The following is a 19,159-nucleotide window of genomic DNA, read 5'->3' on the forward strand; positions in this document are numbered from 1 at the left end:
CTTAAATACTAAAACATGAGGATGCAAACTAGTTTAGACATGGTGGAAAACAGTATGGAGGTTCCTCAAAAAATGAAAAATAGAACTACCATATGATCCAGAATTCCTCTACTGAATATTTACCCAAAGAATATAAAAACACTAATTTGAAAAGATTCATGCACCCGTATATTTATTGTAGCACTATTTACAGTAGCCAAATTATGGAGGCAGCCCAAGTGTCCATCAATAGATTGATAAGGAAGGTATGGTGTATAATGAAATATTACTCAACCATTAAAAGTAACAAAATTTTGCCATTTGCAACAACATGGATGGATCTAGAGAATATAATCCTAAGTGAAATAAGTCAGTCAGAGAAAGACAAATACCATGTGATTTCACTCTATGTGGTATTTAAGAAGCACAAAGAAAAAAAGAGACAAATTAAAAACAGATTCTTAAGTACAGAGAACAAATTGATGGTTATTAGAGTGAAGGTGGGTAAGGGGATGGGTGAAATAGGTGAAGGGGATTAAGAATACATGGGGCACCTGGATGGTTCAGTTGGTTGAGCATCCGACTCTTGGTTCTGGCTCAGGTCATAATCTCGCAGTCATGGGATCGAGCTCTGCATCAGGCTCCATGTTGAGCATGGAGCTTGCTTGACTCTCTCTCTCCCTCTCTCTGCCCTTCCCCCACTTGCTCTCTCACTCTCTGCCTCTCTCTCAAAATAAATAAACTTTAAAAAATATATTTTAGGGGCACATGGGTGGCTCAGTCGGTTAAGCGTCCGACTTCAGCTCAGGTCACAATCTCGTGATACGTGAGTTCGAGCCCCGCGTCAGGCTCTGGGCTGATGGCTCAGAGCCTGGAGCCTGTTTCCGATTCTGTGTCTCCCTGTCTCTGCCCCTCCCCCATTCATGCTCTGTCTCTCTCTGTCTCAAAAATAAATAAACGTTAAAAAAAATTTTTTTAAATATATATATATTTTTTTAAAAAATGCACTTATCATGATGAGCAATGAGTAATATATAGAATTGTTGAATCACTATATTGTACATGTGAAAATAATGTAACACTGTATGTTAACTATTCTGGAATTAGAACGATTTCAAGTTCAGTAAAATTTCATTTTGTTTTTCACTTTAAAGCTATCCTAATTTTCTAAAAGTACTCTCAATAAACTTGAAGACATGTTATTAAAAAGGAAAAAAAAAAAAAGAACTTGCATATCCCAAAGTAGCCATGCAAATAGGAATCAATTTCCAGGAGGAGAGGAGAGGGACAATACAGAGCAGACAGTTCTGTGTTGTATACTGTATGTTAAAATATACAATTCAGCTAAATTAGATTGCAGAATAGTTCCAAAACCAGCAGTGTTGTGTATTAGCATATATATATTATATATATTATATAATATATGTATATTATATATAATATATAATATATATATTTAAAGCATAGTTGAGAAACCATAGTTTTTGTAAAACCTTAAATAAATCATTTATTTATTAATGTGGTAATTTAAGTTCTTACAATGAGTTTATTGAAATGTGCTTTTTGTTTAGGGTTTGAACTACAGTTCCGACTAGGCCCCACTTTACAGGGAAAAGCAGTTACTGTATTTACAAATTACCCATTTCCTGGAGAACCGTTTAATCGAGAAAAATTCCGTTCCCTGGAATGGGAAAATCCAACAGAAAGAGAAGATGATTCTGATAAATACTGTAAACTTAATCTTCAGCAAGCTGGATCATTTCAGTATTACTTCCTTCAAGGGTAAGTCAGGTGTCCTATATGTTGGGGGGAGAAAAAGTTAATTCATTCTATCTAGTTAAATTATCTAGCTTGTAAAAAAAAGTTACTATATAAACCATGGACTGCAATTTTTTACAGGATTTTTTGAGATGCAAATAGAATATGGTTCTTCAGTTCCTAGGAAGCAATTGTAAGACTCATTGCAGATTCAATTTTTTTTTTATAAGTAACCACTTGAATAGTCTTTTTGTATAACTTCATTATAAGATGCTATTTGCTTGAGTGCCCTTGTTATTACTGATAGGTATGCTTATTTTTCCTTAATGCAACATTACTAGATATTATACATACTATGTCATTATGTAGAGATTGGAAAAAGGATAAAATAAGGCTTTTCCATTGAGTTTCATTGCAACTTTTTAAATGATTTTATGTGATTAGAAATATATTTTAAAAATTTTTTTTAATGTTTTATTTATTTTTAAGACAGAGAGAGACAGAGTATGAGTGGGGATGGGGCAAAGAGGGAGACACAGAATCTGAAGCAGGCTCCAGGCTCTGAGCTGTCAGCACAGAGCCCAACGCGGGGCTCAAACTCACGAACTGTGAGATCATGACCTGAGCCAAAGTTGGCCGCTTAACCAACTGAGCCACCCAGGTGCCTCTAGAAACACATATTAAAATGGGACAATTCACCTTCCCATTAGAGAGTCAGACTATATTAGATGAGGATTTTTTTCCTATCATTAATTGAGAAGTTCTTGTTTTGTTTTTTCCTTAGAAATGAAAAAAGTGGTGGGGGTTACATAGTTGTGGATCCTATTTTACATGTTGGTGCTGACAATCACGTGTTACCCTTGGACTGTGTTACTCTTCAGACATTTTTAGCTAAGTGTATGGGACCCTTTGATGAATGGGAAAGCAGACTTAGGGTTGCAAAAGAATCAGGTAATGTCAGCTATCTTTCCTTTCTTTCTTAAAATAAATGTAATTATCCTCTGTGATATAGATTTCAAGAGCTTTGATTCTCCTTTTAATTTTGTTTCTTAGTATATGTAGTAATAGAAATAGATAGAATCATATAAAGTTGTTAAGACTTAACCATTTTTAACCTGCAAAAATAGCAAATTATATGGTTCAACTTAGAAAATTAAGGAACTCTAATAATAAAATGAGATCATTATTGTATCTAAGACTTTACTTTGACATAGAAAAATTAGTAGTAAACTATTAAAGTGTTTTGGAACATGTATTATCATTGTATATAATTTTAATTCAACATTGATTAACTCTCTTCCATGTGGAAGGTGTGTGCTGCCATACATACTGAAGGGTAATATTTTTTACTTTCAAACTGAATATAATATGAAGAAAGAGATGAGAAACTTATTGACATAACTGAAACAGAACACAAGACAGTGGAACATTAAAAGTAGGAGCAAGACATGCTGATATACTTGTATTTCTCTACATGTAAATATATCCATCCAACAAATATAAATTGAACCCTTAATAGTAACTAGGCACTGTGTACGATTTTTTCAAGTGCATTATTTCACTATCTCTGTCTTATATATGAGGACCCTGATATCCTGAAAGATTTAAGTAGACTTGCTTGAAGTCACTTATGGTATAGCTAAGATTTGAACCCTAGTCTTTGATTCCTTTTCTAAGTTACATGGTTGCCTTGCTATTTGAAACTACTTAAGGGAAGTCTAAACTTATATTTTGCTTAGTTTTAGTTTGTTTGTTTGTTTTCTTACAGTGGTCTTTGTTTATTTTCTTGCATTGCAGGTTACAACATGATTCATTTTACCCCTTTACAGACTCTTGGACTATCTAGGTCATGCTACTCCCTAGCTAACCAGTTAGAATTCAGTCCTGACTTTTCAAGACCTAATAAAAAGTATACCTGGAATGATGTTGGACAGCTAGTGGAAAAATTGAAAAAGGAATGGAATATTCTTTGTATTACTGACGTTGTCTACAACCATACTGGTATGAGCTTAATTAACTACCTCCATTAATTTTGATGAGAATATTCTATTCTGATTATTTTACTTCTTGCTGTTTTATGTAACATAAAATTTGAAAACAATGATATATAGGTGTCCTTCAATTTAAAAATCACTTTATATGGTACCACTTTTTTTCTTTCAGAGAAAGTAAGTGTTAGTTGAAGGTATATCAATACATAGTTATTTTGCATGTGATGATTATAAAAACAGGAGAGTGATCATAGAAGGGACATTTGATCACATATTTCAACTTTCATTATTAATACTTTGCAGACCAACTTATGAATCCCATACAGCAGCAGCTCTGGTACTATAGTATATATTTGAAAAAACTGAATGACTATTTAAGGAGAAAATTATTCGTAAACTCTTAGAAGTTAAATCTAAAAATTATACCTTTTACATGTTAAAAGGGCTTATTAAAGTTAATCTGTTTGGATCTCAAGATTCTTTACCAGTATACAATTCCATAAAATGTATCAGAACTTCCCAACTGGCGATCCTCAGGGAGATGATTCCTCCTGTCACCTGTCAGACAGCTGGGCCTAGAGAAGCCACTGACCATGATCAGCTTTCAATTTAACGCACTGTACCTTGCAAACATTATCTTCTCTGTGTGCCACAGTGAAAACTTCCTAATATCTTAGAAATCAGTATTCTTCACTTGAAAATTTGACATTGATAATTGCTTTAACATCTATATTATTCACATCAAGTTTATCAAAGTACATAATGACATTATATGAGTTTAGGATATGGCATATGCAGCTGTAACAGAGACAAAAATATAGTGACTTAACTCTGAAACTGTATTTATTTCCTATAAAAGATTAGATAGACATCCCAAGACTGCTGTGGTAGCTCAGTGGTGATGGGGAACTAGGTTCTTTCTCTCATGCTGCTCTCTCTCCAATAGTTTGCTTCCAACTCTTAATCAAATATGGCTGCTCCAGTTCCCAGTATCACCTCTACCTAGTGGAAATGAGGAAAGGAAGTCATGACTTTTAAGGGCATGGTCTGGTGTGTGTGTGTGTATGTGATATAAGATATATATCTATAATTCCACAATAAATATATGTGATATATATGTGTATATATATATTTTTTTCTCATATTTTATCAGACAGGATTCTGTCTCTTGTCACACCTTGCAATGTAGTCTGTTAGCCATGTGTTGAGCTGAACCTTGGGAATTCTGTTACTAAAGGAACAAAGGGAGAAAAAAATTGGAGTATAGTAACAGTCTCTATTAGTGACTATTTCTGAAGCATTTGAGAGATTCTTTGCAACATAAAAGAAGTAAACTTTGCTTCAGCCTTAAATTGGAAAGTGTTGCAAATTATAATGTGCTTTTTGTGAAATTGGTTTTCATTAAAAAATTACTGTCCAGGGGAGTCGACTTCCAGAGATTGGCAGTGTGAGGGCTTTAGAGTTCTGTACCCAGCAAAACAACTGGTAAAAATTATTTTTTAAAAGAACTGTTTAAAGTCTTTGAAAATTGTTCTAAGGGAATTCAGCATATGGAAAAGCATTTATGCAAGAAAATCTCCTAAATCTCAATAAAAGCAGTGATAATCTGTGACATTTGAACCAGGACCTGCTTCTCCCTGCCCCAGTTCAGAATGATGATAGATCTACTCCTGGCATGTGCAGGTGGGAACACAAGGTTCCTTTTCTCTCCAGCTCCCAGTTAACTGTGCAGGCTTCCAACATTTCTTATGTCCCTCCCAACTGTAGCACTCTGTCGTAGAAATTCCGTTGTGAGCAAGAGCACCTGAGATGTCTGGGGCTCCCTTCCTTCATCCAACCCCTACTCATGGAGGGAAAGCTCTACCCCGTGCATGGCAGAGCAAGAATACTGGGCCCTAGTTGCCCTTGTCCCAGTTTGCTTGTACAGTGGAGCTTCCACACCTAGAGAAGTAAGCCAAAAAAACCAGCTGTGGAGCAGTGACACAGGTATTCTGCCCAGGGGAAGAGATGTGCAGTAAGAACAGAGTAAGAACGAAATTGACTTTATTGGTACATAGCATGGGACACTGTTGAAAACAATGGAGACTTTGGTGGTAAACAAGAGAAGGCTGGTATCAACTTGAGAGAAACATACTAAACCATAGGCCAGCTAAGTGGTCTAACCGAAAGAACCAGAGAAAGAGGCAGCTAAGAACAGCCCTCCAAGAGTCCTACAAGTCTCAAAGACTGGCCTCAGAGACTACCCCTGCCGAGGGGCCCAAATTTAATTGGATCATATTGTGGAGCGATTTATGCTTCAGCATATTATCAAAAATAATAGCACAAAAGAGTAACAGCTAAGTGTGATTCCAGTGGATGCAAGCAGCTTAACAGAGTTCAGGGAAGGAGACAGTTGAGAGAGCCCTGCTAAAAACCACCAACATCCCAGACTGAATGCAGATGGCCAAGGCTGCGCCCTCTAAGCGGCAACATCCGCGGCTGCTCACCGTGCGGGAAATAGACTTCACTGAAATAGTACAGCCAAGTTACAAACAAGCAACCAACGAGACCTGGAAGGAATGGGCTCAATATCCAGAGTTGCTGCAATACATTATCTAAATTGCCCAATTTGCAACAAAAAATTGAGACATGCAAAGAAACAGCAAATGTGACCCATACGCAAGAAAAAAGCAAGCGACAGAAATCGCCTTTGCAAAGTCCTAGATGTCATGCTTAGTCAGCATAGAGTTCAAAGCAATTATTATAAATGTATTTAAAGAATTAAAGGAAACCAGCTTATAGCTGTATAGTATATGATAGTATCAAATGGAAAATATAAGTAAATGGAAAATTTTTTTAAATAGCAAATGGGAATTCTGGAGTTGAAAAGTAAATTAAAAATTCACTAGAGGTGTTCAGCAGTATATTTGAGGTGACAGAGTAAAGGATCAGTGAACAGAGTTTATACATTTTGAAGAACTGAAGAAAAATTAAACTGAACAGAGTTTCAGTAAAATGTGGGCCATGTTGAAGCACACCACATCATAGAAATGAAATGCCAGAAGGAAAAGAAAGAAAGGAATAGAAAAAACACCTCAAGTAATGGCTGAAAACTTCCCCACCTTTAAAATTTGATTAAAAACAAGCAAACAAACATGAATCTACACATCCCAAAGCTCAGTGAACTTTAAGTAACATAGACACAAAAGTAGCCACACTCAATCACATCTTAGTAAAAAAACATTTTAAAGCCAAAGATCCAGGGAATTTTGAAAGTAATGCATACCTTGTTTTATTGTGCTTTACTTTGCTGCAAGTCTATTGATGCCATTTTTCCAACAGCATTTGCTTACTTCTCATGTCTCTGTGTCACATTTTGGTAATTTTCACAATATTTCAAACTTTTCCTTATTATATTTGTTATGATGATCTGTGATTTGTGATTATGACTTACTGAAAGCTCAGATAATAGTTAGCACTTTTTAGTATCAAGGTATTTTTTATTTAAGGGATGTACATTGTTTTTTAAAGATATACTGCTATTGCACACTTAATAGACTACAGTATGGTATAAACATAACATTTGGGGGCACCTGGGTGGCTCAGTCAATTGATCATCTGACTCTTAATTTTGGCTCAGGTCATGATCCCAGGGTCATGGGATCAAGCCCCATGTCAGGCTCAAGGCTGAGCGTGGATCTCCCTCTACCCTTCTCCCCTGCTTTCTCTCTCTCTCTCTCTTTCACTCTCTCTCTCTCTCTCTCTCTCTCTTCCTTTCCCCCTCCCTCCCTCTTTAAAAAAAATAAATAACTTTTATGTGCATTAGGAAACAACAAAAAAGTTGTTTGACTTGCTTTATTGTGATTTTCACTATATTGCAATGCTCTGGATCCAAATCCACAGTATCTCTGAGGTGTGCCTGTATCTTGAAAGACAGAGGTTGTCAAAGTTATTTGAAAAAACAAGACCCAACCATATGCTGCCTACAGGCAACACACTTTCTTTTTTTATCTTTTGAATTATTTATTTATTATTGTTATATCTCCATTGTTAGCAGATCCGATGATAAAATTGACACATGGTTTATGTGTCAATAAATATTTCATTCTTTATTCAAAATGCAAACATTACATTTTTTCACACTTTAGATTCAAAGATACAAATAGGTTGACAGTAAAAAGATAAATAAAGACTTATCAAGGGCTGGGAGCTTGGAGGTTCTCTTTCTGCTTGTTTCAGAGACAGCACAGCCTTGGACATACATATGGTCTTCCAGATTGCCAGAGGTGAATGTGATTTTATTTTTAAGCCTGGCTTCCCAGTATTTACCCTGGGTCACAGTAGTTTAGTGTTCACTCCATTTTTGGTTAGAGGTTGTGTTTAAGTCCCTTTTGCCAGTGAGTTGTCCTGTGTTGATGGGTCTGTATGGGATTATGGAATGTTTTCAGGTCTTTCCCATGTCCTGTTAGAATTGCTTCTGAGTGGGTGCAGCCTAGTGCACACACCCAGCCTTCTCAACAGTGTTTCCTGTGATCCCAGGAGGACTGTCCTCTGCTTTCTCTTTCCTTGTTTCTCTCTATTAAGTTTCTGTTTTGTTTGCTATGATTTTTTTTTTTTAATATCATGGAGCTACCAGTATTCTCTTTAACTACTCTCTACCAAGGTCTTCGTTATTTTCAACAACACCTTAGGCATGAAGTTCTTCACTCACTGTTCCAAATAAAGTCAGTCCTTTCAGGCAGAGCCTTTCATCCTCGTGAACTGTCTTTCTCCCCAAGCAAAACACTTGTGCTACTGCTGCAGAGCTGGGGATGAGACCACTTTTCCCCAAGTGCCATCTCATTCTGGGGACACTTGAGGCAGGAGATAGCAGTCCCTGGTCTTCTCAGTTGCCCTCCCCAATGGAATCTTCACCCTCCAAGTGAGCTCCAGCTCCCAGGAGGCAGTTGGAGTCCCAACATTCTTGGCCTCCCGCAGCTGGGTATAACATCCACCCTACAGGTGGGGACTAGGTGGAGGAAGGGACCCAAGATTTTCTCTGCCTGCTTACTTGGAATGGAGCTTCTACAAAATAGGGTTGGAGGGAGTGAGAAACACAGGCAGCCTGCCTCCCCCAGTGTGAAACTGTAACCCCAGACTGGGAGTTGTGGAAAGGGGGAGTCTCCATGTTGGCCATGCCTTCCCGGAGTAGAGCACCTGGCATACAGCTTCTATAACACGTGGCTGGTTGGGAGAGTTAAGGGAGAAGGTTGTAGTTCACATGTCACAGACTGTTGCTATTCTTGCCAAGATTTGGTAGATTTTCTTAAATAAATGTTTCTCCATATGCTGAAAACCCTTAGGACAATTTCCAGAGACTGTAAATGATTATATTTTATAATTTTTGCTCTTTAAATTGTGGTTTTGCTCCAGAGAATGTCTGCTAAGTTCCTCACTGCACCACTCTAGAAATCCATGTTTCATTTTTGATTTTGATATATATTAAGATGTAGTTTGGTTTGACCTCTCTTTCAGGTGGAATTAATGTTTAGAATTCCTTCATTTTACAGTTGATTTTGTTTCAAAAAATTGAGATAAGTAACAAAGTTTCAGGATTTTGCCATTTAAAAAATTAGGGTAGCCTTAGTATTCTTAATAAATGAAAATCCTAACTAGATATAATCATCATTACATTTTTCTCCTACATCTTGAATTCTAATAATATGATGATGAATCTAGGGAAATGCAGCTTGATTCATAATTAAATAACTATTAATTTAGCTTACTGCGACATCTCTGTTTCTTATATATCCTGTCTCCATCCAAGTGTTTATTATGGATATGAATAAATAATAAGTAAATAAATTATGTACCACATTATTTACTAAATAAATGACTGAAACTAAAAATAATGATTTTTAAACTCTGCAAGGATTGTAATAGTGCTCAGCTGAGTGAATGAGGTATGAACACATTCATCTCAGCAGAAGAACAGAGTGGTTAAGACTACAGGGTCTGAAGAATCTTGCCCAAGTACTTTCCTGGCTGTATGACTTTGACTGAGTTACTTATCTCTCTGTGCCTCAGTTCTTCCCCTGGTAAAGGAACATAACTGTATGCCCTACATTATGCTATAGGACATGAGGATTAATAAATTAGTGCATATAGCTGCTTAGAACAGTTCCTGGCATATGGTAGGTATTCAGTAGTTGTTACTACTGTTTGTTTCATGTACATTAGCCACTCATGCTTCTCTGTGAATTCGGGGTCATTACTCTATTTCAAAGATGAAACAAAATATGTATAACTTTTATTTGTTTATTTAAAAATTAAAACACATATTCTTTAATGTTGCAAATACTTGGAATACCTTGCAGAACTCCTCTGGTTCTGATCCTAAACTTACTGATACAAATGAATGATAAAATGTAAGCTCCATCCTTGTACTCTCAGTGTGTTTCTTTTTAGCAATTTCTGAGCCTGGCTTTTATCAGTCTTACCAAAACGACAAATCTTATCAACCATTCAAGATTAGCTATCCAAAGAGGTTGCCTGTGAGAGAACTGAATTTTATTCTGTCAGAATTGTCTCAGCACAATAAAATCAAACAAACAAACAAAAAAACCCACCTCTCTAGAATGAAAAAGCTCCATGAGGACAGGAGCCTTGCTCACTTTTGCCGCATAATATCTATCTCCCAAAACAGTGCCTAAGATATGTCACATTTTAAGTGTAGATATATGCAGAGATATGAATGGATTTTGAGTTACTATGCTGTCCTCTGGCAGTGCTACCCATCAAGTGCCTGGGTAGATGTGCCTGGGCCTTGGCCGGAGCTGGACAGGTTTGAGATGTGGGTATTAAGAAGAGTGGCTGTGATGAGGAAGGGCATGTTTAGAGAAAGAGAAGGACTAAGATGTAATAAACCTCCCACGAAGTTTAATAAACATGAGAAGAGGGGCACCTGGGTGACTCAGTCAGTTAAGCATCTGACTCTAGCTCAGATCATGATTTCATGGTTCATGGGTTCAAGCCCCACGTCAGGCTCTGTGCTGACAGCTCAGAGCCTGGTTCAGGTTCTGTGTCTCCTTGTCTCTCTGCCCCTCCACCAATTGTGCTCTCTCTCGCTCTCTCTCTTTCTCTCTCTGAAAAATAAAAATTTAAGAAAAGAAAATGAAGAGAAGGGCCAAAAGAGAGGAGGAAAAATAAAAAAACACCAAGATAATACCTTTTGTAAATCAGGGAAGAGGTGTTTTATAAATCACTGAAGGACTAATCAATAATGGCAGATGTTATAGAGGTTAAACTGATGAAGTTGAGAAAGTAGCACTGAATTTCATGATTAGGAGGCTTAGAGTAATCTCAGTGGAGTGATGGATGCAGAAGCAGATTAAAGTGGGAAAAGGAACAAGACTGTGGGGAGACAGTGGAAGCAGATACAGATTGGATTTCCTAGACATTTGATCTTGATATTAACAGACTGCAGAAGTCAGAGAAATAACTGAGTTTGGATAGAATGTGTATTTGTATTCTTAGCCTTAGGGAGATACAATCATATTTAAAGACCCAGAGGAAGAAACCACACCTCCCTCCTCCCCAAAAATACAAGAAGAAATGATTGTATAGGAAAAAAAAGTGTAAATGACATTTTGAATTCTAAAGATTGGTAGTATATAGAACTAGAGCTTAGGTGAGGCCAAAGAAGGGCCCTCTCATTCAGGAGACTAAAGAAGAGAGGCATCTGGGGAAAAGCGAGATGGATATTCTAGAACCTGTCACTGAGCAGCCTAAACCAGAGTGAAGATTCAGGTAACTTTCTGCTTTAACAAGTACAGTGAACTTGAAATTGGGTGGAAGCCCTGTCTGTCTTGCAGGGAAATATTGTTTTCAGGCTTATAAGGAACATTCCAAAAAATAGTTGACTCAAGGACCATCAAAATGGGCTGAGGACAAGACCCTTCTTAACTCCCACAATAGTAAACATGTTATTAGAAGGGTGTTAAGTTAATGTTGCATCTTACAATTAAAAATTCTTACAACAGAAAAAAAAAAGGTATGGTGAAGTGGATGACAGGATACCACAACCAAAAAAAAATGTTTTTCAAATTGCAGTATCATAAATTACTATAAATATTTTAAGTTAATATCAAATATTTAATATAAAACATAACAATATGTAATATATAATTTGTATAATATATTTAAATATTGTTTCTAATATATAAGAAAATCAGTGGTGGGGGCACTTGGGTGACTCAATCAGTTAAACGTCCAATCTTGATCACAGCTCAGGTCTTGATCTCAGGGTTGTGAGTTCAAGCCCCGCATTGAGCTCCACGCTAGGCGTGAAGCCTACTTAGAAAGAGAAAGAGAGAGAGAGAGAGAGAGAGAGAGAGAGAGAGAGAGAGAGAGAAAGAAAGAAAGAAAGAAAGAAAGAAAGAAAGAGAAAGAAAGAAAAGAAAGAAAGAGAAAGGGCAAGCAAAGAAAAGAAAGGGAGAGGGAGAGAGGAAGGAAGAGAAAGAGGGGAGGGAGGAAGGAAGAAAGAAAGGAGGGAGGGAGGGAGGAAGGAAAGGAAGGAAGGAAGGAAACGAGTGGTGGATATTGATATTTTATTTCATTTTAAAACTTAACATAGATACCATCGTGAGTTTAATTACAAGATATTCTTTTATGTTTCCTTTTTCTTTAAGCTGCTAATAGTAAATGGATCCACGAACATCCAGAAAGTGCATATAACCTTGTAAATTCTCCACACTTAAAACCTGCCTGGGTCTTAGACAGAGCACTGTGGCATTTATCCTGCGACGTTGCAGAAGGGAAATACAAAGAAAAAGGAGTACCTGCTTTGATTGAAAATGATCATCAAATGAATGTCAGTATGTATAGAGGAGTACCACACTAAAACAGAATAACAGAATTTCTTTTTTTTAAATATAATTTGTCAAATTGGCTTACATACAACACCCAGTGCTCATCCCAACAAGGGCCCTCCTCAATGCCCATCACCCATTTTCCCTCTTCCCCACCACTCCCCGCCCCCCGTCCACCCTCAGTTTGTTCTCTGTATTTAAGAGTCTCATGTGGTTTGCCTCCCTTCCTCTCTCAGAATAACAGAATTTCTAAAGTACAAATTAAATATATGGTTGAAAATTACTTAGAGTCTATCTTTATTATGGTAAATATGTTTTGTGAAAAGATTTTGAATGTATTTTTTTCAACTATTGAAATTTTTCAGTGCATTCGAAAAATAATTTGGGAGGATGTTTTTCCAAGGATTCAACTCTGGGAGTTTTTCCAAGTGGACGTTCACAAAGCAGTTGAGCAATTTAGAGGACTTCTTACACAAGGTAAGTGATATACATTAGAATGTTCCTAGCAATTTAAAAAAAATTATTACTCTTAAAGGGATAGCTCTTCTTTTCTAAGGTTAAGACATTATTAAATCTGTTATCATTATATGATATTTGTGTTACTATAAACTGATTGTGGAAGCTGAGAGTTAGCAGAGACATCTAAAGAGTATGTCATAATAATACATAACATAATAATTTCTCTTGGGGACTGTTTCTTACTATTGGTTCCTTAGCACAGTGCTCAGAATATAATAGAGCTCAGTATATGTTTGTTAAATACGTGAATGGGAGGGGAGTAGAGCAGATTATTTCAGCTGCCGAAAGCTCAAAACAGGCTTTGAAACAGAGAAATGTAGTGTTCTGTTGGCTAAAGTAGAAATCTTAACTGAGGTAGAAGGGCTTCCAGCTGATGGGGCCCACCATTAAGGCTACCTACCCACTAGTAAGACTTACCCAGATAATAGTAAGGAGCAGATCTTCAGTTCAGGACATAACTAAACTAAAGAAGTGAATCATTGTGTCCCTGACAAAGGAGGAGAGTAAAAGTCAGGCTCAAAGGGTTTTGAGGAGGCAAATTAGAGAGAAATATCATAAAGATGTATCTACAATTAGTGTAGGACAGCCTAACAGCAAGGATATTGCTGGCTCTTAAAATAAGAAATTCTCTTCCTCATCTTGAATCTAGAGCTAGAATAATACCCAGAAATACTACTTTCAAAGGAGAAGTCAGGGGGCACCTGGGGGGCTCAGTTGGTTGAGAGACTGACTCTTGATTTTAGCTCAGGTCATGATCCCAGGGTCATGGAATCGAGCCCTGTGTCAGACTCTGTGCTGAGAGTGGAGCCTGCGTGGGATTCTCTCTCTGTACCTCTGCCTCTCTTTCCAGCTCACGCTCTCTTTCTCTCTCAAATAAAATAAAATAGAATAAAATAGAATAAAATAAAATAAAATAAAATAAAATAAAATAATAAAAAAATAAAATAAAATAAAATAAAATAAAATAAAATAAAATAAAATAAATAAAATCCATTTCCTCTTAACACCAAAAAAGGAAAAGTCTGTATTACTTGAGGTCTAGAAACTTAAGGTCAGATTCACACTTCAGCTTTCCCAATTGTGTAACATCTTGATACATGAAATTTTTATATTAACTTTTCTTCATGTTTCATTTTACTAAAAGGCCTCTATCTTCTCTTCCCTCTGATATTTATAAGCTGTATTATTTAAATGCAATAGTGTGTACTCATAGTAAAGAAAAAACAAACAGTACAAAAATACAATTAAAAAAATGTGTGACTTCTTCTCCCTCAGAACTCAATTCTTAGAGGGAACTATGTACCAATTAATAGTTTTTGTGTTTCTTTTCAGACTCTTTTTTGAAAGGAATTAAAATTTTATATACGTTTTTTATAATTGTGTATGTATAAATTAAATATATGTTTTATATCTCTTATACACACACAGAAGACTACAGCTTACAGGCTGTTTAAACAGTGAACTTCTTTAGCCTTTTCAATAAATTATTTCCAGTTTTTTCATCATTCTTTCATTCATTTAATACTTATCTTTTGAACCACCTACTACATACTAGGTACTCTTCCCGGCATGAGGATTCAGTGGTGAACACAGCAAGCCCTTACTTTAGTAGAACTTATATCCTTATAAGCAGTATTGTAGAAAATATATCCTTGTATGTGTTTTTACTTATGTGAATAAATCTGCAGAATAAATTGTTAGACACAGAATTTCTGGGTCAAAGAAATCACTACTACATCATCACTATTACATCATCACTAAATATACCCTCACCAACAAGATACCATTAATCTTTATAATCTTTGTCAATTGGACAAAACATTCCTTATTTTAATTTGCAGCTTTTTGCTCATTAGTGAAGTATCTTTTCACGTGTTACTTTACCATTTTTCCATTAATTGTATATGAATGTTCTTTCCCTATTTTTCTGTTAGGTTGGGGTTATTTGACATTTTCACGTTGACTTATTTTTATTGGTGATTCCTTATTATACTGGCCTCACATATGCCCTCCTAGTATGCTGTTGATCTTTTAACTCTTGATTTATGGAGGTATTTTTTTCAGTATAGTCAAATTTGTCAGTCTTGTCTTTTATGGCTTCTGATTTCACATCATGCTGAGAAAAATCCTTCCATCAACATTGTTTTCTTCTAATAATCTTATTTATATTTTACATTTAAATGTTCAATACACCTGTAATTTATTTTTGTATATTATATAAGGTATTTATTTTTATTCAGAAAATGATATTGAATTTATAATCCATCCTTTTTTACTGATTTGTAGTACCACCATAAATCCTTCATAGTATAGTCATATGCGAAATATATATGGGTTTGTTATCTATACTATTACAGTGATCTTTTATTCACTCTATCAATATTGAAGACTGTTTTATCATTTACACTGATTGTGTAGCTTTTTCTTTTTTTTCAAACACTTCTTGTCAGTTTTCATATGGTTACTCTTTTTCAATTTAATTTAATTTAATTTAATTTAATTTTAATTTGTATATAGTGCAACAATGATTTTGGGAGTAGATTCCTTAATGCCCCTTACCCATTTAGCCCATCCCCTCCCCAGACCCCTCCAATAACCCTCTGTTTGTTCTCCATATTTAAGAGTCTCTTATGTTTTGTACCCCTCCCTGTTTTTATATTATTTTTGCTTCCCTTCCCTTGTGTTCATCTGTTCTGTGTCTTAAAGTCCTCATATGAGTGAAGTCATATGGTATTTGTCTTTCTCTAATTTTGCTTAGCATAATATCCTCTAGTTCCATCCACGTAGTTGCAAATGGCAAGATTCCATTCTTTTTGATTGCCAAGTAATACTCCATTGTATATGTATACCACATCTTCTTTATCCATTCATCCATCGATGGACATTTGGGTTCTTTCCATACTTTGGCTATTGTTGATGGTGCTGCTATAAACATTGGGGTGCATGTGCCCCTTCAAAACAGCATACCTGTATCCCTTGGATAAATACCTAGTAGTGCAATTGCTGGGTCATAGGGTAGTTCTATTTTTAGTTTTTTGAGGAACCTCCATACTGTTTTCCAGAGTGGCTGCACCAGTTTGCATTTCTACCAGCAGCGCAAAAGAGATCCTCTTTCTCCACATCCTTGCCAACATCTGTTGTTGTCTGAGTTGTTAATATTAGCCATTCTGCCAGGTGCGAGGTGGTATCTCGTGGTGGTTTTGATTTGTATTTCCCTGATGATGAGTGATGTTGAGCATTTTTTCATGTGTCGGTTGGCCATCTAAATGTCTTCTTTGGAGAAGTGTCTGTTCATGTCTTTTGCCCATTTCTTCACTGGATTATTTGTTTTTTGGGTGTTGAGTTTGATAAGTTCTTTATAGATTTTGGACATTAACACTTTATCTGATATGTCATTTGCAAATATCTTCTCCCATTCCATCAGTTGCCTTTTAGTTTTGCTGATTATTTCCTTCCCTGTGCAGAAACTTTTTATTTTGAGGAGATCCTGGTAGTTAATTTTTGCTTTTGTTTCCCTTGCCTCTGGAGACATGTTGAGTAAGAAATTGCAGTGGCCAAGGTCAGAGAGGTTTTTGCCTGCTTTCTCCTCGAGGATTTTGATGGCTTCCTGTCTTACATTTAGGTCTTTCATTCATTTTGAGTTTATTTTTGTGTATGGTATAAGAAAGTGGTCCAGGTTCATTTATCTGCATGTTGCTGTCCAGTTTTCCCAGCACCACTTGCTGAAGAGACTGTCTTTATTCCATCGGATGGATATTCTTCCCTGCTTTGTCAAAGATTAGTTGGCCATATGTTTGTGGGTCCATTTCTGGGTTCTTTATTCTGTTCCACTGATCTGAGTGTCTGTTTTTGTGCCAGTACCATACTTGATGATACAGCTTTGTAATACAGCTTTAAGTCCAGAATTATAATGCCTCCTGTGTTGGTTTCCTTTTTCAAGATTGCTTTGGCTATTTGGGGTCTTTTCTGATTCCATACAAATTTTACGATTGTTTGTTCTAGCTTTGTGAAAAATGCTGGTATTATTTTGATAGGTATTGCTCATATGGTTACTCTTGCAGATGAACCTCAGACACTAGATTTTAAGAGTTTATATATATTTTATCTTATTTTGTGCTTTTATAAGCCACTTCAAGATCTCTTTAGAATAAACCAGATATTAATTAGTAATTATAAAATCAAGCCCAGTGGGGGCAATCCTGCACAACACCTAATTTACTAAGAACAAGTTCCAGAAAAGGCATGAAAATTCCTCCCACAGAGCATTTATTTACTTTTTACTTTTTTATTTTTATGTAAGGAATATGCTTGTTGGTGAAAAGGAAAAAAGTATAGAAACAACCCTGTGTGCTTCTTTCAGAGTATGTAAAGAAACACTTTTGAATAGAAAGCAGTCTTTGAAGAAAAAGACCTCCTGATATTAGTGTATTTGCTAACACCTAAAAAGAAAACTTGTGCCACCAGCATCCTTAATGCCCTAAAAAATGTATAGTAGAATAAGTGAATGCCGACTGAAGCAGAAAAGTGGGGAAGTGTTTGAACTGATAGGAATCCCTGTGTTTTTCTCCTATAATGTTCTTGTCTCTCCCTCCCTCCCTTCCCCCCCACCCCGCCCTCTCTGTGTATATATATATATGTGTGAGTGTGTGTGTGAATGTGTGTGTGTTAGGTGGTGTTCAGGAAGATGGGGGTAGGAAGGCTGCTTGTGAAATAAACATTTTATTTTCTATGAAAAAATTGTAAATTAAAAATTTGGAATCAGTAATGATTACAATCTCCTTGTGGATATTTGCATTTAAGATATCATCTTTTCTTGTTCTTGCTTTCAGAAAATAGGAAAATAACAACCAAACCTGATCCAAAGAAACACCTTAAGATTATTCAAGATCCTGAATACAGAAGGCTTGGCTGTACTGTAGATATGAACATTGCACTAGCAACTTTCATACCACATGAGTATGTTATGTATTTTTCCTACAAAATAAAGGATGATGTTAGTTACAAACCTTCACGGCTAGTATTACTATTATGCTATTTCTTAGAATCCTGAATAGAAAATTAAATAAATGAATTTGCCATAATTCTACTCCTTCAAATGCATGATGCTTTCCTCTATTTTCTGTATGGTGGTCCGTGTTCCTATATGTGTACATAAAATTTTTTACAATTGGAAAACTTCTTCAGCTATAATTAAGATCCTGATGAATATATTTAAATATATTCATCCACCCTTATGAGAAAATGTTTAAATGTAGAATTTTAAAACCATTCAATATTAAGTGTGTATTGCTGTCTCTGCTCTAGCAATGGGCCAGCCGCAATTAATGAATGCTGTAACTGGTTCCGCAAGAGAATTGAGGAATTAAATTCAGAGAAGCACCAACTTGTGAACTATCATCAGGAACAGGTTTCACCTACTTTTGAACTACTGATTTTCTTTGAGTCTTAATAATGTGTGTTGTTGTTGGTTTTACTGACATAACCTCATTTAATGTGTTCTAGGCAGTTAATTGCCTCTTGGGAAATGTGTTTTATGAACGACTGGCTGGCCATGGTCCTAAACTAGGACCTGTCACTAGAAAACATCCTTTAGTTACCAGGTATTCCATTTTTGTTTTCTTCTCATTAAAGGTTAAAAATTGAAAATTGTATTTTACTTCTCAGTTTAATCTGAATGCTTCCTTTAATGTGTAACTCCAGTACATTTTTTAATTGAAATGGAAGTTTTGATTTGGTAGCTAGGCTTAATATTAATTAATTTTGTTAGTCCAGTGTTTAGAGAAACTATCATCACTATGAACCAATTTATAATCATTTACAATAATGTTTCTGGAGGACTGTGTACTTACTATAATAAACTCAATGTCAATCAAATTGAACCAGCATTTAGCTCCTTATCTTGTAGGTCATGTGCAGCACAGATTAGGCAACTGAAGTGTAGTAACAGCTTTTACAAAGTAACATCAATACCTCAGTGATTTTCTTAGTAATTTTATGAGATTTTTTAAGTTATTATTTAAGATGTTAACCAGAGAATGCTATAATGCTAACTGTGCATTTCTCAAAGCTAGTAGATTTACTCAG

General features: G+C 35.9%; 1 protein-coding gene across 3 annotated transcripts in view; it reads left to right on the forward strand.

The window, feature by feature from the left end:
* AGL (amylo-alpha-1, 6-glucosidase, 4-alpha-glucanotransferase) overlaps nucleotides 1-19,159 on the forward strand; it is an 83,420-nt gene that overhangs the window by 15,068 nt on the left and 49,193 nt on the right. For all 3 annotated transcript variants that reach the window (XM_027058507.2, XM_053214506.1, XM_027058508.2), the window contains exons 3-10: nucleotides 1,551-1,761; nucleotides 2,522-2,688; nucleotides 3,535-3,738; nucleotides 12,377-12,558; nucleotides 12,922-13,033; nucleotides 17,905-18,031; nucleotides 18,380-18,482; nucleotides 18,578-18,675. In XM_027058507.2, coding sequence (XP_026914308.1) covers nucleotides 1,551-1,761; nucleotides 2,522-2,688; nucleotides 3,535-3,738; nucleotides 12,377-12,558; nucleotides 12,922-13,033; nucleotides 17,905-18,031; nucleotides 18,380-18,482; nucleotides 18,578-18,675 — 1,204 coding nt within the window. The remainder of the gene's footprint in view (nucleotides 1-1,550; nucleotides 1,762-2,521; nucleotides 2,689-3,534; nucleotides 3,739-12,376; nucleotides 12,559-12,921; nucleotides 13,034-17,904; nucleotides 18,032-18,379; nucleotides 18,483-18,577; nucleotides 18,676-19,159) is intronic.

Source organism: Acinonyx jubatus, chromosome C1, assembly GCF_027475565.1.
Source record: "Acinonyx jubatus isolate Ajub_Pintada_27869175 chromosome C1, VMU_Ajub_asm_v1.0, whole genome shotgun sequence".
In the NCBI taxonomy this organism is placed as follows: domain Eukaryota; kingdom Metazoa; phylum Chordata; class Mammalia; order Carnivora; family Felidae; genus Acinonyx; species Acinonyx jubatus.